The sequence below is a fragment of the Pinus tabuliformis genome, chromosome 9 (genome assembly GCF_031772625.1).
Source record: "Pinus tabuliformis cultivar Carrire ecotype Pingquan chromosome 9, CPIR1, whole genome shotgun sequence".
Taxonomy (NCBI): Eukaryota; Viridiplantae; Streptophyta; class Pinopsida; order Pinales; family Pinaceae; genus Pinus; species Pinus tabuliformis.
The window spans coordinates 1,409,867,536-1,409,889,851 of NC_142307.1; the positions used below are offsets into that span (position 1 = coordinate 1,409,867,536).

Genomic DNA, 22,316 nt, shown 5'->3' on the forward strand with positions numbered 1-22,316 from the left:
GGTTTCAGCCAGGAGATTTCTCTCAAACTGTGAGGTATAGCTGCTAAGGAAATTCTCTGTTGGGTAGGCCAGTTTCGGCACCCAGATTGTACTCTGATATTGCTTAATAAGAAAACCCTCAGATAGCTGCACCGGTTTTCCCGCATTGGGTTTTTCCGAGGACATTGGTCCAAAAATAATGGTGTCATGTGGTGTGTTTGTTCTTGTTTCTTTTAGTTGCTGATCTGTAATATGTTGAGCATGCACTGGTGTTTATTTTCAGTATTTACTTTGTAAATAACTTGTTAAAGAAAAATAACAAGTAGGTAGGAATAAATCAGAAAAAGTCTATGAAGGGTTTCTAATCTAAGTAAACTTAGAAACTTCAACACTTCACAAGAGGCTGTACTTAGGGCACAATAGGGCAATTTCTAACTGCCCTCCAACCTTTACTTAAGCTGCCCACACAAACTGTCCAATAGGACCTCATCCACTTAGCAAAACATCAACTTGAGAATAGCATTCAACATACTTTAACCAACAGACTTCTTTTGCTTCTCTAGGTCACGACCCTATGCAATTACCTGAAGTTTCGCCCCTCTGATTAGGGCATCCTGCACCCATCTCAGCCCACAATATGTTGCCTCAAAACTTCGCAAACCCTTCTCCACAAATTCCTCCTTTCTGCACTATCAGTTGTCCTCTTATCTACTGTTGTTCCAACTCCTTAAGAACACAGTCCAGCCCTAAACTAGGGCTCAGTCCCTCCTGTAACAACATAGAAAAACTCGGCCTGTTTTGCAAGGTGTTTGCACCACAAATAGTGCACAGAAACATTGCCCAGAATGCTCCTCTTCCACGCTGCCTGCTCCTCCCTAACTTGGCTTAATCAGTCACAAGAAAAACAAATCAAAACCAGTCCCCTTTTCCAATTCACTAGGCTCCTTTAGGCTATGGCTATTTCAGAGAGATTCTCCTTATGATGTTGCACTTGGATGTGCCAATCAACTTGTGCTGGTCTTTATTCTGTTCCTTGCTTTGATGCCATTTAGAATTTCCTTGAAATTCTGCTACTGCTTGAATGAACAAATCTGAAACTAATTTGTAACCCAAGACACAAAATTTCCTTACCAATTTGCAGTGGAACAGAATAGAAATAAAACAGTCACACTATAGCAAAAATACAAAAATTTCTAGGGAACTCAACTGGGAAAACTCTCTTCTAATTGTAGAAATTTTATTGACAAAGTTTGAGCAAATAGAATTATTACAAGGAAAATTGTTTCTCTAGAGAACAAGCTCGTTCTCCCTGCTATTACTTAGCTCGAAACCTTGCTTGCAACAACCTTGTCCTTAGCTCCTAAATCCTTGCACTGGACCTGAAAATTCCTCCTATTTCCTAGCGCATACCAGCAATAACTCTTTTTTGCCAAACCCTGTGTATAGGCCTCTCCTTCACGCTCTTCCTAGCTGTGCTAACTCACACAAAACTCGTGCTCTCTATTGCCTTGTCTCACCAACTCGTGCTCACAAAACAATGATCAATTTTGTGCCTTCATCCTCCTTATAAGCTTTTCGACCCATCTAAATTTGGCAAGTTTATTTTTGGAACTCTAACATGTGATTGACTAGTTAATTGAGTCTAACTGACTCATGCAACTCGTCCTAGCCACAAATAACCTTTGAGACTGGTCACTTGTCCTTTTCCAAAGCTAACTCGCACTAGGAGACAAATAACTAAGCCTCCAACTATTCGCATGAGTAAAACTGCTTCATGAACTTGTCCTGATTTTTAGGAACTCGTCCTAATTTTTAGGAACTTGTGCATGCTAAGGAAAGACTGCTTGTGATCACTTTGACTACAGCACAAGTCAAAGAAGACCTTACTTGCTACTCTTTTCAACATTTTGTTCAGCAACAAGGCAAAGAAGAAGCCTTCATATGAAGAAAAGTGAAGTCTTTAAAAGTTTTACTTGACAAAAGCCAAGAAGGAAAGAGAAGTACCAACTTCTTTTGTAAAAAAAAACTGCAGTGCTACCTCTTGCTACTGAACAAAGGAAGGAAGAGTGCATTGACCTTGAAAGAAAGTTTAAACTCTAGGAAACCCTAGAAAAATAGGTGCTTGCCTTGAAGGAGGATTTAAACAATAGGAAACCTTAGAAAAATAGGTGCTGGCCTTCAAGGATGATTTAAACCCTTGGAAACCCTAGAAGAAAAGATGATCGAAAAAATCCTAGTTATGCAGTTGTTAAGAAGCTTTAAGTGATGCCAGTAGCCATTTTTTTTGGATTAACTGCCAAATTGGGTAAGTGAGATTCATACCTGCTTTGATACCATGTTGATGTTCACAAGAGATAGTGAGTGAAATCAATGGAACCAACACAAACCCAAATTCTGTAATAAAGAGACTTAAACCAGTACTAGGGCTGCACAAGTGGAAGAGATATCATGCAAGAGGAGAGGAACCCTAGAGAGAGAAAAACAGTTCAGGAACAAGTGTGCTAGAGAGAGAAAGAAATCAAAGCAGAAGAGAGAGGGAAACACTTTATGGTTCCCTGAGACAAATCACTTTATTAAGAATGAATGGAAAATACAAGTGAGAGTAGGTGTGTAATTATCCAACTCAATTATAGGGTGCATGTGTACAAGGTCAGCCTCAGCCAAACCTACAAATATAATAATGATACAGTATAAGGTTATCCATCTTTGAAAGTGAAGATTACACCCCTATTTTCAACAAGGGAGTGGGATGTTGACAAGTTGAGTAGCAATAAGTGTAGCAACAATTTTGGTTTAACTGTTCTTTTTGAGTTTCTTGACATTTTTAGATCTCTTGTATGGAGATACTCTGTTTATACAGAAATATGAGTATTGTGTCCACTTCAAATTTTCCACTGATGAAATATGTAAAGAGCCTCCATATCACTGTTGATAATATCGGCGATATTCGAAAATATCGCGATATTCGAAAATATCGCGATATTTTCAGCAAAACGATATATCGCCAAGAAAATATCGCGATATTTTCTGTTTTGAAAATATCGCGATATTTTGAAAATATCGGCAAAATATCGGCTATATTTAAAAATTTGAAAAAATTATTTTTTATGCTTGCCGATATTTGCCGATATTTTGCTGATATTTTTGCCGATATTGCCGATAAGATATTTTCTGGACCCTTGCCGATATTTTGCCGATACCGATATTTTCAACGCTGCTCCATATGCATTAATATACTTAAACTTTTAAAGTGTAAAGAGTTTTCTCAAGGATATATTTTGAGTTTATTGGGAACTTATGATATGTACTGTTCATGCTGATTTTCACTTGGCTTATTCCTTGACATTGCTACAGGTTCAACAGGCCGTTTTATTTCTGAATGCTGATACTGGAGATTTCAATTCTTAAGCAACTTGGATCTGATCAGGGATACATATTTCTGTTGGGTTTCCGCGGTTCACTATCAGCATTGCGATAAGTAATCTAATATACTTCAAATCTATTCCAGTATATTCTTCTGTGCAATCTTGACCCTTGTTTCTGCGAACCAATTCAAATCCAGAGAGCAGAATGGCTTTTGAGTTGTGTTCAGAGGAGGTGAATCTAATGCAAACACAAACTGAGAAGAGATGGAATCCACTCCGGATTTTTTTTGAAGATGCCTGGTAAATAGTGGCTAAAAGCCTTATGTTGTTACAGTTTGATCAATATTATTTATATAATGCCTGATACGAGGTCCTTTATTGAAGTAACTAACAATTTTCTGAATTGCAAACCCAAGAAATCTTTGATATATTTTGGAATTTTCCCTGGAGAGCCTGCTTGACATTTTCAGCAGGCTTTCAGAAAATACTGGATATTTGTCATTTCTTACATCCTTACAATTTTTCTACTAATACTATGGCACATCCTAATGCTTTTAGTTTTTTCCTCCACATGCTGACGTTAAATTCTAACAAAGCAAATTTAGAATCTTACTTTTTCTTGCATATATTCTGCTTTGTCAGGAGTGTTCTGAAACCAGATAATCTTGGTCGGGAGATTACACAGATAGCATTTCCAGCAGCATTGGCATTAACAGCTGATCCGCTTGCTTCCCTCATAGACACAGCATTCATTGGGCGAATAGGTATGCTGAAATTCTGTGTTGGATTGTGATCCTGTCTATTTGTGTTATTGATATTTGCAGTCCTACAATCTTTAATGGTGAGAAACCTTAAATTTATTATATACTACTCTTAGTTTCATATCACATTGTCTATTGATGATTCTTGTTCTAAGGAATGTTAAAACCTGACCACGTGAAAGATAACTACATGGAAACATCAGTTTGCAAAATCTTAGGAAAGGAGAAACATCTGCATTTAAAAAATATGTATTCATATGTATATCTATACTCTATACAATATTCATACGAAAGTTTCTTGCCTATCCATTGATTCATATTCACAATGCCTAGCTTCGTCTTGTCTTGGAGCTGGGATCATGAATGAACGATTATTGCTATTGTTGATTTAGTGATGGACTTTATTCAATTCTTTGTCATAACTGAGAAGCAACTTGATACAACAATTGTGAAAAATTTAATTGAACATGAATGGGCACAGATGTGAAAAACAACTTTATTAATGTTCTGTTGCTTGAATGTTTTGTGACACTTAAACATAGCCATCATTTGGTGGAGTTCACTCGAAGTAGAAGATGGATAATTTAGTTTGTATTATGCTGTTCTTCATACAGAAAGGTTTGGTGGGCTTATCTCGATTCTCTAGCTATAGGGTGATCCAGGGAATCATATGGCAATAACTTGCTTACAACATCTCAGTGTCTAAGAACTGCTAAATTGGAAGGCGGCTAAGAGAGAATGCCTGTTTTCAATCACTAATAAGGACTTTGCGTTGTGAATTTTGCTTCCAAAGCATAAAATCTTAAGCAATTTTGGAAATCCTTCATAGCCTCTGGATTGCTTTATTTCAGGTTCAGTGGAGGTTGGTGCTGTGGGGGTTTCGATAGCAATATTCAGTCAAGTGACAAAAGTATTCAACTTTCCCCTTGTAAGTGTCACAACATCTCTAGTAGCTGAGGAGGATGCTATCACTGAAATAATGGATAAAGAATTGGATATGGAGGGATCTACAAAAGACGTTCTGGATAGTGATGAAAAAGATTTACTGATTTCTTCTACTCGTACGTATCATCAATCTTTGTCAACTCTTGTTACATCAGAATTGTAGCATTCAGATTTAATAGCAATTTTATTTTCTTGTTTCTATATCTTTGTCAGTATGGTCCCAAAATCTTGAATCGTGGGTGTATTTAGTGACTTGAAGACCCTATCACTTCATTCTGTCCTTTTTTTTTCTCTCTCTGAAATAGGATAAACTCAAAAGCCAACGCTTTGAAGACTAATGCATTGTTAGCTTGAATAACAACTGAACCAGGTATCGAAAAGAAACTTCTTCCATCAGTTTCATCAGCTTTAGTACTTGGAGGAGCTATTGGCATTATTGAAGCTTTTATTCTTATCCTTGGAGCAGGACCCATCTTGAGCACCATGGGTGTAAATTCAGTAAGTGCAACAGAAATATTAAGTACTCTTCTCTGGAATATATGCTCAATAGTATGAAATAATTTTGACCTTTTTGGTATAACTATCTTTTCTTGCACCTGCAACCTTTTCTGGTTCAGGGTCTGTTTGTAATTTGGTAAATTTACAAAAAGAGCCAAAAATTTCTTGTTTTATGGATAGGGTACTCAGCAGGTAATGGATATCAACATTTGCGTTAGCACTAACAAAAGATCAAACAAGAAGATTAGATATTTTGTGAGTAATGAGTCAATGCACTCGTTTATTCAATATTCTCAAGAATAAAGGAATTCACCTACACAAGGTGATTGTGTCCTCTGCTCAAACTATAACTCTACATTGTAAAACAAAAGAAATCCATGCTTGATGTGCAAGGGCACAACCTTCTATATGCTTCCTTTGCATCTTAGTGTACACTGAATTTTCAGGTGTCAAGGGCCTCTTATACTATTACTGTTGTTTATGAGGACTTCATACTGCACCATTCTATTGCATTGTTGTTGCTAATTGAGGTACTTTAGTTGCTTATAGTACTAAAGTGTACACAGTTTGTGAAAGTTGGGAAAACAAGGACTTAAATGTTAGAATCCCATGCACACCAGGCCTGGTCTATGTTTTAGCTGGAAAACATAAACACACCAAAACGCCTAACTTTAAAACAACTTGCACAGTGGAAATACACCAGCAATTAGATCAAGCACATAACATTGAAATTTAATTGCCAAAATTAATTTCTTGTAAGTCCTTTAACAAGAAATCCAAGGGCTCTCGTACCAGGGATAGTGGCCCTTTACAATCCTTGAAAATGCCCAAAAACCACAAGTACAAAATCCTTGGGCTGAGGCTAAATCCTTCAAGCCCTCACTGCCCAAAATCACTCGGTCCAGTTTCTCCTTTAATGGACTGTCCACACAGCCACCTTGCTGTAGCACCTTAGGGCTTCCCATCCCTCCTTAAACACTCGGTCGACCTGCAATCTTCTCTTTTAATAGGTCTGTCTTGCTGTTACGACCTCCTGTAGCCAACAGGCCTCACACAGGTCCCTCAGTCTGCACTTATTACCTTCCTGTGGGCAGCTGTAACAGTTAACAGCTCACGGCCCACAAATATCTTTCTTTAGCTAGATCCTGTAGACCTTCCACAGTCCCTGCCTTCTTACTTCTACTGCGGCTTTACCAAAACAGGGCTTCTCTGCCCTTGCACAGGCTGTGGCCTGCTGCTCCTTGCTGTAGCCTGTTCCCAGCCACAGGTCTGAGCCTTCCACAGGGTCTGGCCCTCCTTTTCCCTGCCTGCAGATGATTGCACAGGCTTTAACCAGACCTCAGCCCTTACCTTTTAGCTGTGGTTTGCTTCCTCTAAGCTGCCGACCTCCTGCCAGCTACCAAAAAGACACAACCTGCCCTCTTTCTAGGGCATGGCCCCTACATGGCAGCCTTATCAGTCAATCGATCCTTCTTAGGGCACAATTCCTTCTTCCCTTAACGGTGTTTTTGTCCCTCAAAACAGTGGCTAGCTTCCTCTACCTTCAATGGCTTGTCCTTTAGCCTTTGGATGGTAGATTCCCACAGGTCCGGCCCTTCCTAGGGTACAAACTGCCTTTAATGCCCTCAGTTGCTCCTTTCCTCCTTGCAGCCTTTCCTTCCTTGCCTTTAGAACAGCCTAATGACCTCCTTCAAGATTTGTCCTAAGTTCTAACATATTTGCCCTAAAAGATCTGCCCCATGAACCAATTTACTCACATCCTTCAAGAGTACCCTGCTGCTCCTTTGCAGGTCTACAGTTTCCTCAACAAATCAGAACCCTAATCAGGAAGAGACATGCATTATTCTCCTCTCCAAATTTTTTTCTCAAGCCTCTCCATTGCCTTCTAATTTATACTTTTCAAAGGGTGCAATACCATGGGTTATCAGAATACCAAGGGTCATCAGAATACCATGGGTCTATACCATGAGTCATCAAAGCCCCGTAACTTACCTCACACACTCAGACAATCACTTCTATGAGTGTTTTCCTCACATCCCCGGCAGCAAGGGCATGTGAGAGTACTTCCCGATGCTGCCAGATTTCAACATTAAAACTATCCCTACTTCTTTTTGACCATTTATCCTTGTTTGTATGCCAAGTACCATCATTCACTTTTACATTATTCATGGAACTTAAATTTTGGGAGAGGCCATTGTGGAAAACTTTGATTCCAACTTATGGACAATAACAAGGTGCAACAAAGGAGGCCATTCTTGTGTTAATTAACTAAATGTTTCAAGTTTTTGGTTACAACAAAAGAAATAAAAAGCAGTTAACAACAGCTTTGTAACCTCTCTAACGACTAAACTTGCAATAATGGAATTTAATTGAAGCGTCAATGGTGATCCATACGTAGCAACGGAATGCCATTGCTAGCTATATCAGTGTTGTTAGACTCAGCAGGGACTTATGAGTCTTGCCAGGTTGCTTTTGAAATAAGTGCTCGGGGGTAAACCCATCCAGAACTCATCATGGTTTAGAAACTCACCAAACTTGCCCAAGCCTTGTGATTTTTATCCCTGGCTGGCAAATGAACCCACTCGCAGAAAGCTTGGAGAAAATGACAAAATAGAGGTTTAGGAGTTAAACAAAGAAGAGTAGGAACTCCACGAAGGAAACCTTAAAAGTCTTATAACTCCCCCTCATTTGACTCTCATTCTCATTTCTTCTTGGATTCTTGATCAATTTGGATTTCCAGCGGACAGCTAGAGTGTAACTGAACAGCAATCTGTTTGAGCATTTGCTTATACTAGCAGCTATAATACCAGGCTCCAGCAATCTGTTTAAGTAGTGTGACAGTGACTGAGAAGCTATCTGTTCAAAATTTAAAGAGAGGTTACTTATGCTATAATACCAGCGATCTGTTTAGGTCTTTGGCGAGTGCAACTGAACAGCAATCTGTTCAAGGAGGGTTTGGAGTCCAGCATCTGAACTTCCACATGGGACAGTTTGACTGGGACTGACTAGTGTTGCAGGCCCTAGTTCTTTGAGGCATATGCTAGGTGTTCTCGATGCTGATAGATGAGACCTGAGATTGGAGACATTTTCTATTTTGAGTTAATGATTGTGTCATGATTAAATGGTTTAATAATACAGTATTTGAATTGTTGTACTTGGTGTTATTTGATGGATTGCAAGCGATTTCAAATTTTGATTATGTTTCAGACTTATGTGTTTGAACTTTGAGACAATTTTCAAGTGGCAAGTTTTATATTATCATATTTGATGAGATGAATTGATGGATAAACTGTGGTTTATAGATTTTAGGGATTGTCATTAAGCCATTTTTTTCTCGTGTAATCAAGTACCCTACTCTCCAGCATATAGGCAAGTGTAAGATATTCTTCAGGGCTCAAGGCCATTCAACAATAAGGCTTGAAGCCATTACAGCAATATACTCAATATGAGCTCAGCATGTCACCTGCTGGGATTGAACCTAGGTAGGGAGCATAACAATCATTCCTCCCAACCAACTGAGATAAATCCAATTGACAACCATTAAATCATATAATAGGAACTAGACCATTAACTTATGGAATGAAATAGGTTATCCGCCAACCGTCAAAATGAACAAAGAGTTTTCTTTACAAAATAGGCCATTTGCATAAATTCTAAAATGAGAATTGAACTGAAGTATGAAGACCAAAAGAACTAAAACGTTAAATTGAGCTAAAGCCTGAAATATATAGTGAAAAAGGAGAAACAATTGTTCTAATTTCTATCTACTTTTCCGTCCTCTTTGCACCATCTTTGCACCATCATGATTTCCTTGTGAGCCTCCACATGGTAGTGGAGCAGCGAGCTAGGGTTGAAGCTAGAGGTAACTGTGTAGATGGAAGTGGATTTGAACATATTCTGAACAAAACTTGCTATTGTTATACCTCATATTATATGAGGTTCCACATTGTGATTTGCATCCATTTCATGGGGTTTGCTGGTGGTTCCTTGGGGCTTTTGATGGACTTGGGGGAGATACACCTTCATTGAGCTTCTTCTTTTCTTTATATTAGAGATGTTTGGTCAAGGAGCTCATATGCCGAAACAAGAAACTGAACAATAGAGAAAGATACACACAAGTGACACAGTTGTTTTTGGACAAATGTCCCTGGAAAAACCCAATGCGGGAAAACTGGTGCAACAGATTTGAGTTTTTTTTATTATTATGCTGCATGCAGTATTTTTTTGAATATAACTCTGGAAACCTTCTCGACAACCCAGTTACAGAGAATAATATTGACAGAGAGATTTGTGAGATTACCTCACACTATCATTGGGAATCCTGGTTGATCCAGCGCCAGAAAGGTTGCCCCCGACTTTTCTGGCTACCTCTGCGTCAGCACAGCGTCAAGCTCACTGGGGACAACATCAATCCTCTGGCTGGTCGATTTGCTGCCCAGGTGATTTGATTTCTGCCTCCCGGTCTCACACCCCAGCTCTCGGCTTCTGAAACTCGAATTCCCTCTGAAAATTTCGGACTCCCTCTTGGCTTTTGCACTGCCTCTGCGTGGCTTTGTGTCAGCCCCTTTGGCTTAGCACTGCCACTACTGGATTTCCCTGTGCCTTCTCTGCTGAGTATCCTCCAACCGAGAAAGATTTCCCTTTGGATACTATCCTTGCCCCTCACTACAAAAGCTCACTATTGAAATTCTCCCGGCAACTGCTCTGCTTCAGAAAATCGAGCTTCTGAACTCACTTTGTGTCTTTCCAAATGGCCCTCAAGCCTCCTTAAATAATCTCCTCGTTGACGTTCAACGGCCCAGATTAGAAGCTAATCAATGGCTAAGACCATTTCTGCTTGATCCTCGTCTTCTTCTAGAAGTTACATCCACAGTTAGATTAATACCCACTAATTATTTTATTTTCCTAAGTTTAGACTTAGGGTCTCATTAAAAATAATTAATTATTTTAATAAAACCATTTTTGGGTTCTTTGGAATACATGTGCCCAAGCCTCCCTACGAAATTTGAGACTTAGAGCACATCCGATGCTACCAGAAATCAACACTCCCTCTTAGTGAGGAATGTACTCTAGCAATGCAACCTGCTAAAGCATCACTCTGTTCTGTAACATCTCCCTCTGCATTGCTGATGTCTGACATGTTGTCCACCAACCATTGCGCAAATGCTGCATCTGTACTGCTGCTGACCTTGCCACTGTCAACACTGCATCCGTACTGCAACTCCCTCTGAATTTTTGCATCCGTGCTGCTGCTGGCACTGCCCCTGCCAACTGCATCCGCATTGCAAACTGCTACTGCTACTGCATCTGCATTGCAAACTGCTACTGCTACTGCATCAGCAACACAAAAACATCCCAAATTACTGAACAAGTGTTCAGGATAGATGCGTCTCGATGCTGAAGATCTGACTACTGCTAGTCCCATGCTGTCCCTCTGAAGCCACTGCGCTGCTGTTGTTGCTACTGCACTGCTGCAACCCTGCTCAGACTTGGTGTTCTAGCCACTACATCTGTCGCTCCAACACTCCTCTGCACCATTTGACACTTCGTCCATCTTGCTACTCTTGATCTGGGCTCCCATAGCATGGAATTGATCCGAGAGGTGGGCTCCTCAAGGATCCTGCCCATTTGTAGCTCTTTTGAGCTACAACTTCAAATCCGCCCACCTCCCTCTTAGAGGCATCTCGGCTGTCATGGCGAACTCCTCCTCCTTGATCTTCGCGGCTGCAGCCTTTGGATCGTGCTTCTCATCTTTGTCCTTCTTGAGAGGACACTGTGTTGCGTAGTGACCCATCTCACCACACCTGAAGCATTTTATCTTCGAGACGTCCTTCTTCTGCCTCTACTGCTCCCACTGTCCCTTCGATGCAAGGGCTGCATTCTTATCCTCCTCCTTGGGTTTCGACCCACTGCTACTGCTTCCATCAAGTTTACACTTGACCAAGTCTCTCCTCAGCTCCTCTTGCTTGAGAGCTACCCACATCTCATCCCAATTAGGCAAGGTCGCCTTGCCCAGGATACTCTGGACAAAGAATTGCCACTCATCTGAGACAGAATTGAGGGCCAGTCTAACCAACTCGGAATCTTGACGTGCCGACCCCACAACTGATAACTCATCTCGCGTCTCCTGAAGCTTCGTGAGGAACGAATCTACACGCTCCCCCTTCTGCATCTGTGCAGATATTAGTTTCTGCTTTAAGCACATCTTCCGTTGCTCGAAAGATAGATATAGCGTAGACAACGCATCCCCCATCTCCTTAGCAGTCCCTCTGCTAGCGATTTTACAGACTACATGATCCTTCACTTCATCGAGGATCATTCTTTTAGCCTTTGCCATTTCTACTTTGTACTTTTTCAACGGATCCTGATCTGCAGGTACAACCACCACGCTGTCGACATATGTCTTGAGAGCATGCTCATCTAGAAGGAATGACATTGTCACGTTCTAGATGACGTAGTTGGATGCCCATCCAAACTATTCTGATCTCTCAAACCACTGGTTGCCATCTTTTTTCCACGGAAAACTATCGAACTACTCCTCTATGCTCTTACTGCTGCTGCTTAGCCAATAAGAGAACGAACTTCTTGGTGGGAAGTCTACTGAGGAAAAATTCCTCATAGTGCTTCTTTTCTCTTTTGACGTCTTTTTGCCTAGCAAGACGGCCTGCAGAAAAATTGTGTCCCACCAGCTCTTCCTCACACTGAGGCTTCAACGTTGCTCCCTCTGCCACGACAAGATTTCGATTTGGAAGCCCTTCTTTCTGTCGACTCACTCAGAGAGAGATTGTGTCGAAATTTAACCCTTCGACTAGGACTACGTAAACCCCTCTGGGGATTCGAACTGCTGCCTCTTGCAGCTTTTTCGACCTCCTTTTCTGCTTAGTGCTGGGTTCTATGGCAATGTTCTTCTTGCTTCACCCGCACTTGCTCCGATACCATGTGAAAATTCCTTAAACCCGAGAATTCCTATTGTAGCACTGATGATATTTCTTCTACTTGTTAGATTTACATGAACAAGTTATTTGCAGTTTCATACGACAAACATCGAAAAACATACACAACAGTCTACACCATTTAAATAATATGCCGAAACAAAAAATTGAACAATAGAGAAAGATACACACAGTGACAGTTGTTTTTTAATAAATGTCCCCTGAAAAACCCAATGCAAGAAAACCGGTGCAACTGATATGAGGGTTTTTATTATTATGCAGTAGATTTCTGAATACAACTCTGGAAGCCTTCCTGGCAATCTAGTTATAGAGAATAATCCTGACAGAGAGATTTGTGAGATTACCTCACACTATCATTGGGAATCCTGGCTGATCCAACCCTAGAATGATTGCCCCTGACTTTTCTGGTTGACTTTGCGCAATGTCTGCATTAGCCCATCGTCAAGCTCACTTGGGACAACTTCAATCCTTTGGCTGGTCAATTTGCTGCCCAGGTGATTCGATTTCTGCCTCCCTGTCTCACACCCTGGTTCCCGGCTTCTGAAACTCAAATTCCCTCTGCAAATTTCTGACTCCCTCTTGGCTTCTACGCTGCCTCTGCATCAACCCCTTTGGCTCAGTGCTGCCACTGTTGGATCTCCCTCTGCCTTCTTTGCTGAGTATCCTCTGACTGGGGAAGATTTCCATTCAGATATTATCCCTGCCCCTCACTACAAAAGCTCACTATCGAAATTCTCTTGGCAATTGCTTTGCTTCAAAAAATCAAACTTCTGAACTCACTTTGTGTGTCTTTTCAAATGGCCCTCAAGCCTCCTTAAATAATCTCTTCGTTGACATTCAACGACCCAGATTAGAAGCTAATCAATGGTTAAGATCATTTCTACTTGATCGTCGTCTTCTTCTAGAAGTTACACCCACAGTTAGATTAATACCCATCAATTATTTATTTTCCTAAGTTTAGACTTAGGGTCCCATTAAAAATAATTAATTATTTTAATAAAACTGTTTCTGGGTGGAATTTCCCAAAATGCTTTCTGGGTTCTTTGGAATACATGTGCCCAAGCCTTCCTGCAAAGTTTGAGACTTAGAGCACATTCGATGCTACCAAAAATCAACACTTATCAGATGCCCCTTGCTGAAATTTGACCCTCTTCAGTCGGTGTAACTGCTCATCACTATGCTGCGTATCTTTGTCAAACTGAAATCTGTTTCTTTTTCTATTCGGAGGAGGGCATGGGCGGTGGAATGAAGAAAAGTGACAGATCGGCTGAACAAATTACGACTCGAAGTGTGGTGGATGACCCTGTGGCGTGACTTCTTCACCATTTTCCAATCTATTTGGAACTTCCACATGGTACTTCCTCTCCACTGGAAACTTCCTAGAAAGAAGCATTCCCCAGACATCTGGCGCATCAATTACTGTTATGTCCATGGTGATGATCCTGTATGGGTAATCAACTAATGCAACCTGTAGATCTTTAACCACACCAAGGATTTCAACTTTTTTAGAATCCATTGAGCAAATGTTATGATAAGGTCTAGAGATTCTTAAGTTTAACTGTTCCATAACTTTCTTAGTCATAACATTTGTAGATGCACCATAGTCAAGCATGCAATTATGGAGAAAACGATCATTTATGTCCAATGTCAAGAAGAAACACTGATGGTCTTCCTTAGTCATATAGCAGTTTAAATCCTTTAACCTCATTTCTTCATCTTTAGGCTGACCATCAAATCTTTCTTGTTGAGCAACGCCTAAGGAAGCTCTTTGTGATGAAATCTTCAACGATTCTAACACTGGAACTGGCATCTTAATGTTATTGATCCATGCTGCCCAATCTACCTTTAACCCTGACTTATACCTTTCAGATGGAACTTGTCTATTTTGGCTCTGATCCTTACCTCTCCTGGTATAACCTTTACTTTTTGCAAGCTCAAGAATCTTCTCCTGAGATGGCTTTTCACTGTATGCTTGAGTAATGGGGTCTTTCTCTTCATTGAAGGTGTTGATGGCGAAAGCTGAAGATATCATGTCAGCACATCGACTTTCCTTGGAGTTATCTTGACTTGCGTTATGATCTTGCTGGTTCCTACTTTCCTTCAGGATTCTTCTAGCAAAGGCACATGCACTCTCTTCATGGAAACTCTCACAAGGTTTGTAGAAATGAACAGACTCATCAATCACATTAGCAAACATAAGTGGTGTAGGAGGACTTTGATCATTTGGTGGATTTCTTCTCGGCCATGGATTGTTGTTGTTACCCTTGTTGTTATTATTATTTCTAGGCGACATACTCTGCATTCAAGACCTTTCCATTTGTATCAATTGATTTTGTATCTCACCCATCTATCTGGCATGTTAAACCTTCATTCCTTTCATTAATTGGGTCAATTCTTTATTTATCTCAGATTCTTCTTCTTTAAACTCTTTCCCCTTAGACTTGATTTGGATTCTTTTAAAATCAGCGATCTCTGACTTTCTTGAGGCTTTCTTCTCCTTTTCCGATTCCTCGGCTGTGCTTTGGGCAATAACTAAAGTGTTGGGATGAACACGTCTTATCTCATACTGTGTCTCTACAGGGTAAGCCTCAAGATATTGTTCCAGAATTGTCTTGTTAGGAGACTTGTAATCTCGAGTCATTTCCACAAATAGTTTATTAAATCTTTGGTTAAATTCTTCAACTGTGTCATTTTCTCTTTTATTGATAGTGTTGAATTCCTTTACCAAATGCTTTCCTTCCCTCTTATCTCCATACTTATCTCTAAATGCATCAAGAAGGGATCTCAAAGAATCGAAGGAATTGTCATCTTTATCTTGAAACCAATCGAGATCATCTTCTAGAGAAAGCACAAATAATTTCATTTGAACATCCTTGTGATTATATGTAGTAGCATGAGCGAATCTTTGGATAAAGCAGTTGAACTTCTTTATGTGACTTTCAACATTAATGACATTGTTCCCTTGGAAGAGAGGCAACTTACTCATAGTGGATTCATTCGACAAATCATGTGGATATCCCTAAATGTTGGTGAAGTTGCAAGGCCTGTAGAAGTCACCCATGATGTCTTGATTTATAGGATGGTTGATGAAAAGCAAATGGAGATCAAGGAGAGCTTCCTGTCTGAGAAAATTTAAACGATCTCTAGAATGTAATTTGTTTAACTGGGCTCTTAGAACCTTTTCAAGATCGTGAACGGGGTTAACAAAGCCACCAGGATTTCTTCTAGAGTACCTTTGTGTGAATGGATGAATTCATGGAGTCACCACCCAAACAAGAAACCAACCTAAATGTCTAGGTGCTAACGGTGTGAATGAACAACATGAGAAGATTAGTGAGAGAACAAAAGATAAGGTGATGAGAAGATGAAGGATGATGTAAGAAAGGTGTCAAAAATGTTGTGATGTTGACGAGACAAGGAATGAAGAAAGATGGAAAGATTGAAAGATTGAGAGATTGTCGTAAACCCTGGGCACGAAAAAAATCTATCCCTGACAACGAGAAACTTGTCCCTAGCAATGTCGCCAAAAAATGTTGTCGCCTAGATTGTATAGGCACTGACAATCGCTTAGGGGGGGGCTGTCACTCTGATCCCCGCCCACTCCGTTTTAGCTGTCTCCCAACAACAGACTGTGGGGGGTAGTCCCTATGGAATGAGGTGAAGGAGAACAAGTTGGAAACCAACTTGTTTGGTGTTGATTTTGGTAGCATCAGATGTGCTAGCCCTGAAAATTGGTGGAGAGGCTAAGGCACATGAGATCTCCCAAACCCAAAAATCGTTTGGGGAAATCCCACACGGATGGAGAGATACTAAAATAATTAATATTTTTAATGAGCCACTAAGTCTAAACTTAGGAAAATTAAAATATTAATGTGTATTAATATAATATGGGTGAGAAAGTACTAAATAACGAGGATCAAGCCAGATCTAATCTTAGCGTTGATTAGGGACTTAATCTCGGCCATTGAATCGTCAACATGAAAAGTATAAGAGGAGGCTTGAGGGTCAGTTGGAGATACGCCAAGTTGATCAGTCAATTCGATTTTCTAGGCAGGGTTCGCTGAGAAATCGAGTTAGTGATCTGTTGCAGCGAGGGGCAGTTTGGCAGGAGGCCGAGAATACATATCAGAGAGGCAGAGAAAGTGTCAGAGAGACAACGCAGAGCCTAGGAAGGTTGACGCAGAAGCTGAGGAGGCTAGCGCAGAGGACACAGAGGGCCAAGAGGCTGACGCAGGCAACGCAGAGGGCTGCAGAGCTGATGCTGGGCTAAAGAGACTGCGTTGAAGTGATTTCGTGGGCCAGACTGAGAGCTGATCAGCGGATGCAAAGTCGTAGGAGGGTGACGCAGTTCCAGAAGATAGCTTGGAGCAGATTTCGCTGTCTAGCTGAGGAACAATCGAAGTTACTGTGGGGCCAATCATCTGGTTGCTGATTAGCCGGAATATCTGTCTCCGGAGAAAGGTACTTCTGCCAAGGATAATCTCTAAAGGGTGAGCCATTTCTAGCACCCTAGTTGTATTAAAAAATTTGCATATTAATATAACCGTCATTTGCTGCATCGGTTTTCCCGAATTGGGTTTCTCCGGGGACGATCGTCGAAAAATAACGGTGTCCCTTATGTTGTCTCAGTTTATTTCAGTTGCTGATTTGTATGTTTGTGAAGGCTGCAATTGTGTTTATTTCGATATTTATGCATATAAATAACTTGTTAATTTAAAGAACAAGTAGGAGATAATAAACCAGATATTGTAGTAGGGGTTTCTGATGTATTAGATTTAGAAATTTTCACATGGTATCAGAGCGATTGCAGATCACAGGAGGACTTAAGACACCAGCAAAAGAAATCTGAAAAATTTGCAGCAGAAGCAGCTGTCCCGAGAGACAACGCTGTTCCAGAGGTGAAGCAACAAGAGAAGAGGTCACACAGTGTTTAGAGGGTGACGTAGAGGCTCACGCAGAGCCTGCGTCAGCATTTCGAGCCAAGGGAAGGGCCAATGTAGAGGCAAAGGCAGAGAGGGGCAGAAGAAGCTCACGCAGAGCCACGCCATCCTTCTCAGCCAGATAGGATTGACACAGTTGGCCGGAGGAGCAGATTCAACCTTCATCGTGATTGCGCAGAGCCTGAAGGGCTCAGATTCTTCAGTTGCCGGGGCTAAGGGAGCTGTGCAGATTGTGATTTGAGGAGCTAGTGGGATGCTGTTTCTGTCTGTGCAGAACAATGTCTAAGGAGACAGAACAAAGGTAGAGGGAAGCACTAGCTCGACGGATTTCTAGCCAAGAAATCTAGATCCGAGTTGCAGCGACAAAGGACTGGAGAGGAGTGATTCGACAGTTGGCCGATTTCTGGGAGGGAAGTTGAGACTCAGAGGGAGTCTAGAAGAGGAGCAGAGATGGCAGTGAATGGATTGAGGGATCAGGACAAATTGGACGGGGCTTCCAATTTTGTCATCTGGAAGGCTAGGATCCTGGCAATCCTGGATAAACATCGCATCAAGGACTATGCCTTGAAAATCGTAGTTGTCCTAGTTGACCCGAATGCTAATGAGAAGTATGAGGAGGCCGAGGCGAAGGTAAAATGCATGATCCTAGACGGGGTCAAAGATCATGTCATACCACATATTGCTGAGAAGAACACAACAAGGGAGATGTGGGAGGCCTTGACCACCTTATACCAGGGCTCTTCTGTGCAGCGGAAGATGCTATTGGAGAATCAGCTGAGGTCATATCAGATGCAGAAAGGAGAGGAGATAGATCACTTCCTCCTTAGGTTGCAAGGAATTCACGACCAACTTACTTCCGTGGGGTCTACACTGGATCCAGAGTTTATGGTTAGGACTGCTCTAAATGCAGTCTCTGAGGACTGGGAGACGTTTGTCCAAAGCATCTTTGGGCAGAGCGACTCTCCCTAGTGGGGAGAAGATGTGGGCAACTCTACGACAGAAGGAGATTAGGAGGTTGACCAAGGCGGGGAGTAGCTGTAAAGGAGTTCGAGTCAAGAAAGAGGAGGAGGATGCAACTCTAGCATTTGCGGGACAACAAGGGAAGAGGAAGAAGAAGGACATATCCGAGGTCAAGTGCTTCAATTGTGGGGAGCTGGGACATTATTCATCTCAGTGCCCCAGGAAGAAAGGCAAGGGAGAAGCTTCCAATTCAAAGGCAGCGCCAACTAAGGCGGAGAAGGATGTTGAGACTGATGACGATTGTGCCATGAGTGCTCATGTGCCTCTAGAGAAGATGTGGGGAGACATAGAGTTGTAGTCAAGAGGACTACATGCAGGGGCAGGATCCTTGGGGTGCCCAAACTCTTGGATCGCATCTGGCTACGGGAGCCCTCAACGACAATAGCATGATGATAGGTGTCAGGTGGAGCAAAGTGTGGTGGAGCAATAAGGCAGGGCTAGAGTGCAGAGTTCTGTAGCAGCGTAGTTTAGGTTGCAGCAATGCAAGGGCACAAAAGAGGTTGCAGCAGCGCAGTGGCAACAGATGAAGCACAGATTAGCAGCAAAGGCAGCTTTAGTATCACGAGGCTTCCAGTCTGGCCGGGATGTCAATGTTTGGGAGAAGTCAGTTACTTACTTCTCGGTAACTGAGTTGCAGTGCAACAGTTAGCAGTGGCAGTGCTATAGGCAACATGATGCAACATGTTGAGAGGGAGTTGCAGTACAGATGTAGAAGTGGCAGTGGCAGCATCACGGGCAGCAGTATACGAAGTAGTAGTGCAGAGGATGTGAGGCAGCAGGCCAAGTATCAACACAGGTACCAATGCGGAAGATCAGTGTGATGTTTTTGTGATGAAGCATTACTAGAGCACATTCCTCGCTAAGAGGGAGTGTTGATTTTTGGTAGCATCAGATGTGTTCTAGCCATGAAAATTGGTGGAGAGGCTAAGGCACATGAGATCTCCAAGACCCAAAAATCATTTGGGGAAATTGCACCCGGATGGAGAGATATTAAAATAATTAATATTTTTAATGAAACCCTAAGTCTAAACTTAGGAAATTAAAATATTAATGTGTATTAATATAATATGGGTGATAAAGTTCTAAATAACGAGGATCAAGTTAGATCTAATCCTAGCCGTTGATTAGGGACTTAATCTCGGCCGTTGAATCGTCAACATGAAAAGTATAAGAGGAGGCTTGAGGGTCAGTTTGAGATACACCAAATTGATCAGTCAATTCGATTTTCTGGGGCAGGGTTTGCTGAGAAATCGAGTTAGTGATCTGTTGTAGCGAGGGGTAGTTCGGCAGGAGGCCGAGAATACATATCAGAGAGGTAGAGAAAGTCCCAGAAAGACAGCGCAGAGCCAAGGAAGGCTGATGCAGAGGCAACAAGGGTTGATGCAGAGGCTGAGGAGGCCAGCGCAGAGGATGTAGAGGGCCAAGAGGCTAACGTAGAAGCCGCAGAGGCTGGCGCAGGCAGCACAGAGCGCTGCAGAGCTGATGCTGGGCTGAAGGGACTGCGATAAAGTGATTTCATGGGCCAGACTGAGAGTTGATCAACTGACGCAGAGCTGTAGGAGGGTGATGTAGTCCCTGGAGGGTGACGTAGTTCCAGAAGATAGCTTGGAGCAGATTTCGCTGTCTAGCTGAGGAACAATTGAAGTTACTGTGGGGCCAATCATCCGGTTGCTGATTAGCAGGAATATCTCTCTGGAGAAAGGTACTTCTACCGAGGATAATCTCTGAAGGGTGAGCCATTTTTGGCACCCTAGTTGTATTTAGAAATCTGCATAATAATATACCCCTCATCTGCTACACCGGTTTTCCCGAATTGGGTTTTTTCGGGGATGATTGTCCAAAAATAACGGTGTCCCTTGTGTTGTCTCAGTTTATTTCAGTTGCTGTTCTGTATGTTTGTGAAGGTTGCAAATTGCAATTGTGTTTATTTCGATATTTATGCATATAAATAATTTGTTAATGTAAAGAATAAGTAGGAGATAGTAAACCAGATATTGCAATAGGGGTTTTTGATATATTAGATTCATAAATTTTCACATTTGGGAGACACGGATGAGTGACCTAGCTACTTGGTTGAAATTAGCAAGGCTTAAGGATTTAATTAGATCTAGAGATGAGACTAGTGCCTTATGGAGTCACAATTCTTGCTTATTACAAATTAAAACCAAGTAACTGGATGGACACCTGCTGCTTAATATGATAGACTAACCTATATGAAGTGTAACTCCTAAGAGCTAGGTGTGATGCAAGGATGTTGGTTATATTAGATTAAATGCCTAATCTAAGTTGAACCTTTCCCTTAACTGTTTTGAGAAACTGCCTTCAAAGTAGGTTGTGAGATGGAAACCAACAGGAAGCAGACATTTGCCTAATTAACAATACCTCTCCCTATGTTCCAACCACCCAGTGCCTCCGGCGCTGCAGAGACTGTGGCTCTGACCACTACAAGGTCACTGTGTTAACCACTAAGAAGGGCTGAATCCCTCAAGCTAGATGAGAGAGGGTTGTCCTAGGTGTCTATCAACTAAGCTTATGCTTGGAGGTGAGTTATTAATGCAAACTGTGTCCTAAATGCTTGTGCAACTATGATGAGTGAAATTATCTTGGGTTAAGATTATTTTATGTTATTTACGTACTTAATATGAATTTCCTTATAGCAAGAGTACTTAGCAATCTTAATACAAGATAAGTGTATAAGGATACAAATGCAAGCTTCAGCTATAAATCAATCCACAAGATGCTTAACCAATTCTTGGCAAGAACTTAGAGCAATTTATACACTTATAAATTAGCCCAAAAGTCATAAGATGCCAAGCACAATTACACAAGATGATTCCAAACAAGATTGTGTGATCTTATTACTCAATGCCAATTATTAAGAGAAGCTCAATTAGATTCACATGATCCCAATATGCCCAAGAGACCTATTACCAAGATGATTTATGATTTAAGTGCTTTAGTGAGTGAGCCAATTAGATGTGAAATATGAATTCTTACATAAACTCACAAGAGAAAACACAATGTTAGCCACTTCCACAATGTAAATGCTAGGAACAAGTACCAACAAAATATAGAACTATGAAAACACTTGTGTACTTTATGTTCCAATGATCTTTTAATGAGCAATAAGTGACTATTATGACAGTAGTAAGAGACTTATGACAACAAGTAAATTCGCTTTAGATATCAAACTCAGATGTATTAGCCCTCTTAAGATGTATTTTTTCCACTCTTATATGAGATCTGAAATGTTAATTACACCAGTAAGAAAAGTGCATGATCAGTGAGCTATCAATGCTTGAACCAATGCCAAATTTGACCCAAAACTTAGAAAAATTTACCAAAACTGAAAAATCAAGTTTTTAGGCCCTTTAGAGTGTGTTATTCAGAAAATTCAGATCTGATTCAGTGATTTATGCAGAAAATTCCAGCAAACAAAACTTTAGATCTAGGCTAGATCCTTGATGCCCAAATGGCCAAAATTTAAGAAAATTCAAATTTTGCAATTTTGAGTTATTTTGACCAATTTAAATGTGATTTTAGGGCTTATGATATCATTGTTATAAACTGAAAATTATAGCAGTAATAAAACAATGAAAATTAAGGTTTCGAGAGCAAACCCCTGGCCCAAGGCCTTGAAGATCCCTTGGTACAAATTTGTTGAAACTATGGGATAAAGTTGCCACCTGGAAAATAGATATTTTGAGATCCAAAATCTGCAAAACCACTAAGTATTCAGTCCAAAAAAATCAGAGTTGAATTTGTTGAAACTATGGGACAAGAAGGGCCAACACTGAGCCTAATAGGGCTAGCATTGAGGGCTAAGGGGGCTAGGTGGCCAAATGAAAGGCAGCA

At 41.1% G+C, this 22,316-nt stretch overlaps 1 protein-coding gene across 3 annotated transcripts in view; it reads left to right on the forward strand.

The window, feature by feature from the left end:
* LOC149153829 (MATE efflux family protein) overlaps positions 1-22,316 on the forward strand; it is a 131,277-nt gene that overhangs the window by 33,813 nt on the left and 75,148 nt on the right. For all 3 annotated transcript variants that reach the window (XM_089440230.1, XM_089440231.1, XM_089440229.1), the window contains 4 exons: positions 3,334-3,644; positions 3,987-4,108; positions 4,957-5,166; positions 5,421-5,548. In XM_089440230.1, coding sequence (XP_089296356.1) covers positions 3,550-3,644; positions 3,987-4,108; positions 4,957-5,166; positions 5,421-5,548 — 555 coding nt within the window. In that variant the 5' untranslated portion in view covers positions 3,334-3,549. The remainder of the gene's footprint in view (positions 1-3,333; positions 3,645-3,986; positions 4,109-4,956; positions 5,167-5,420; positions 5,549-22,316) is intronic.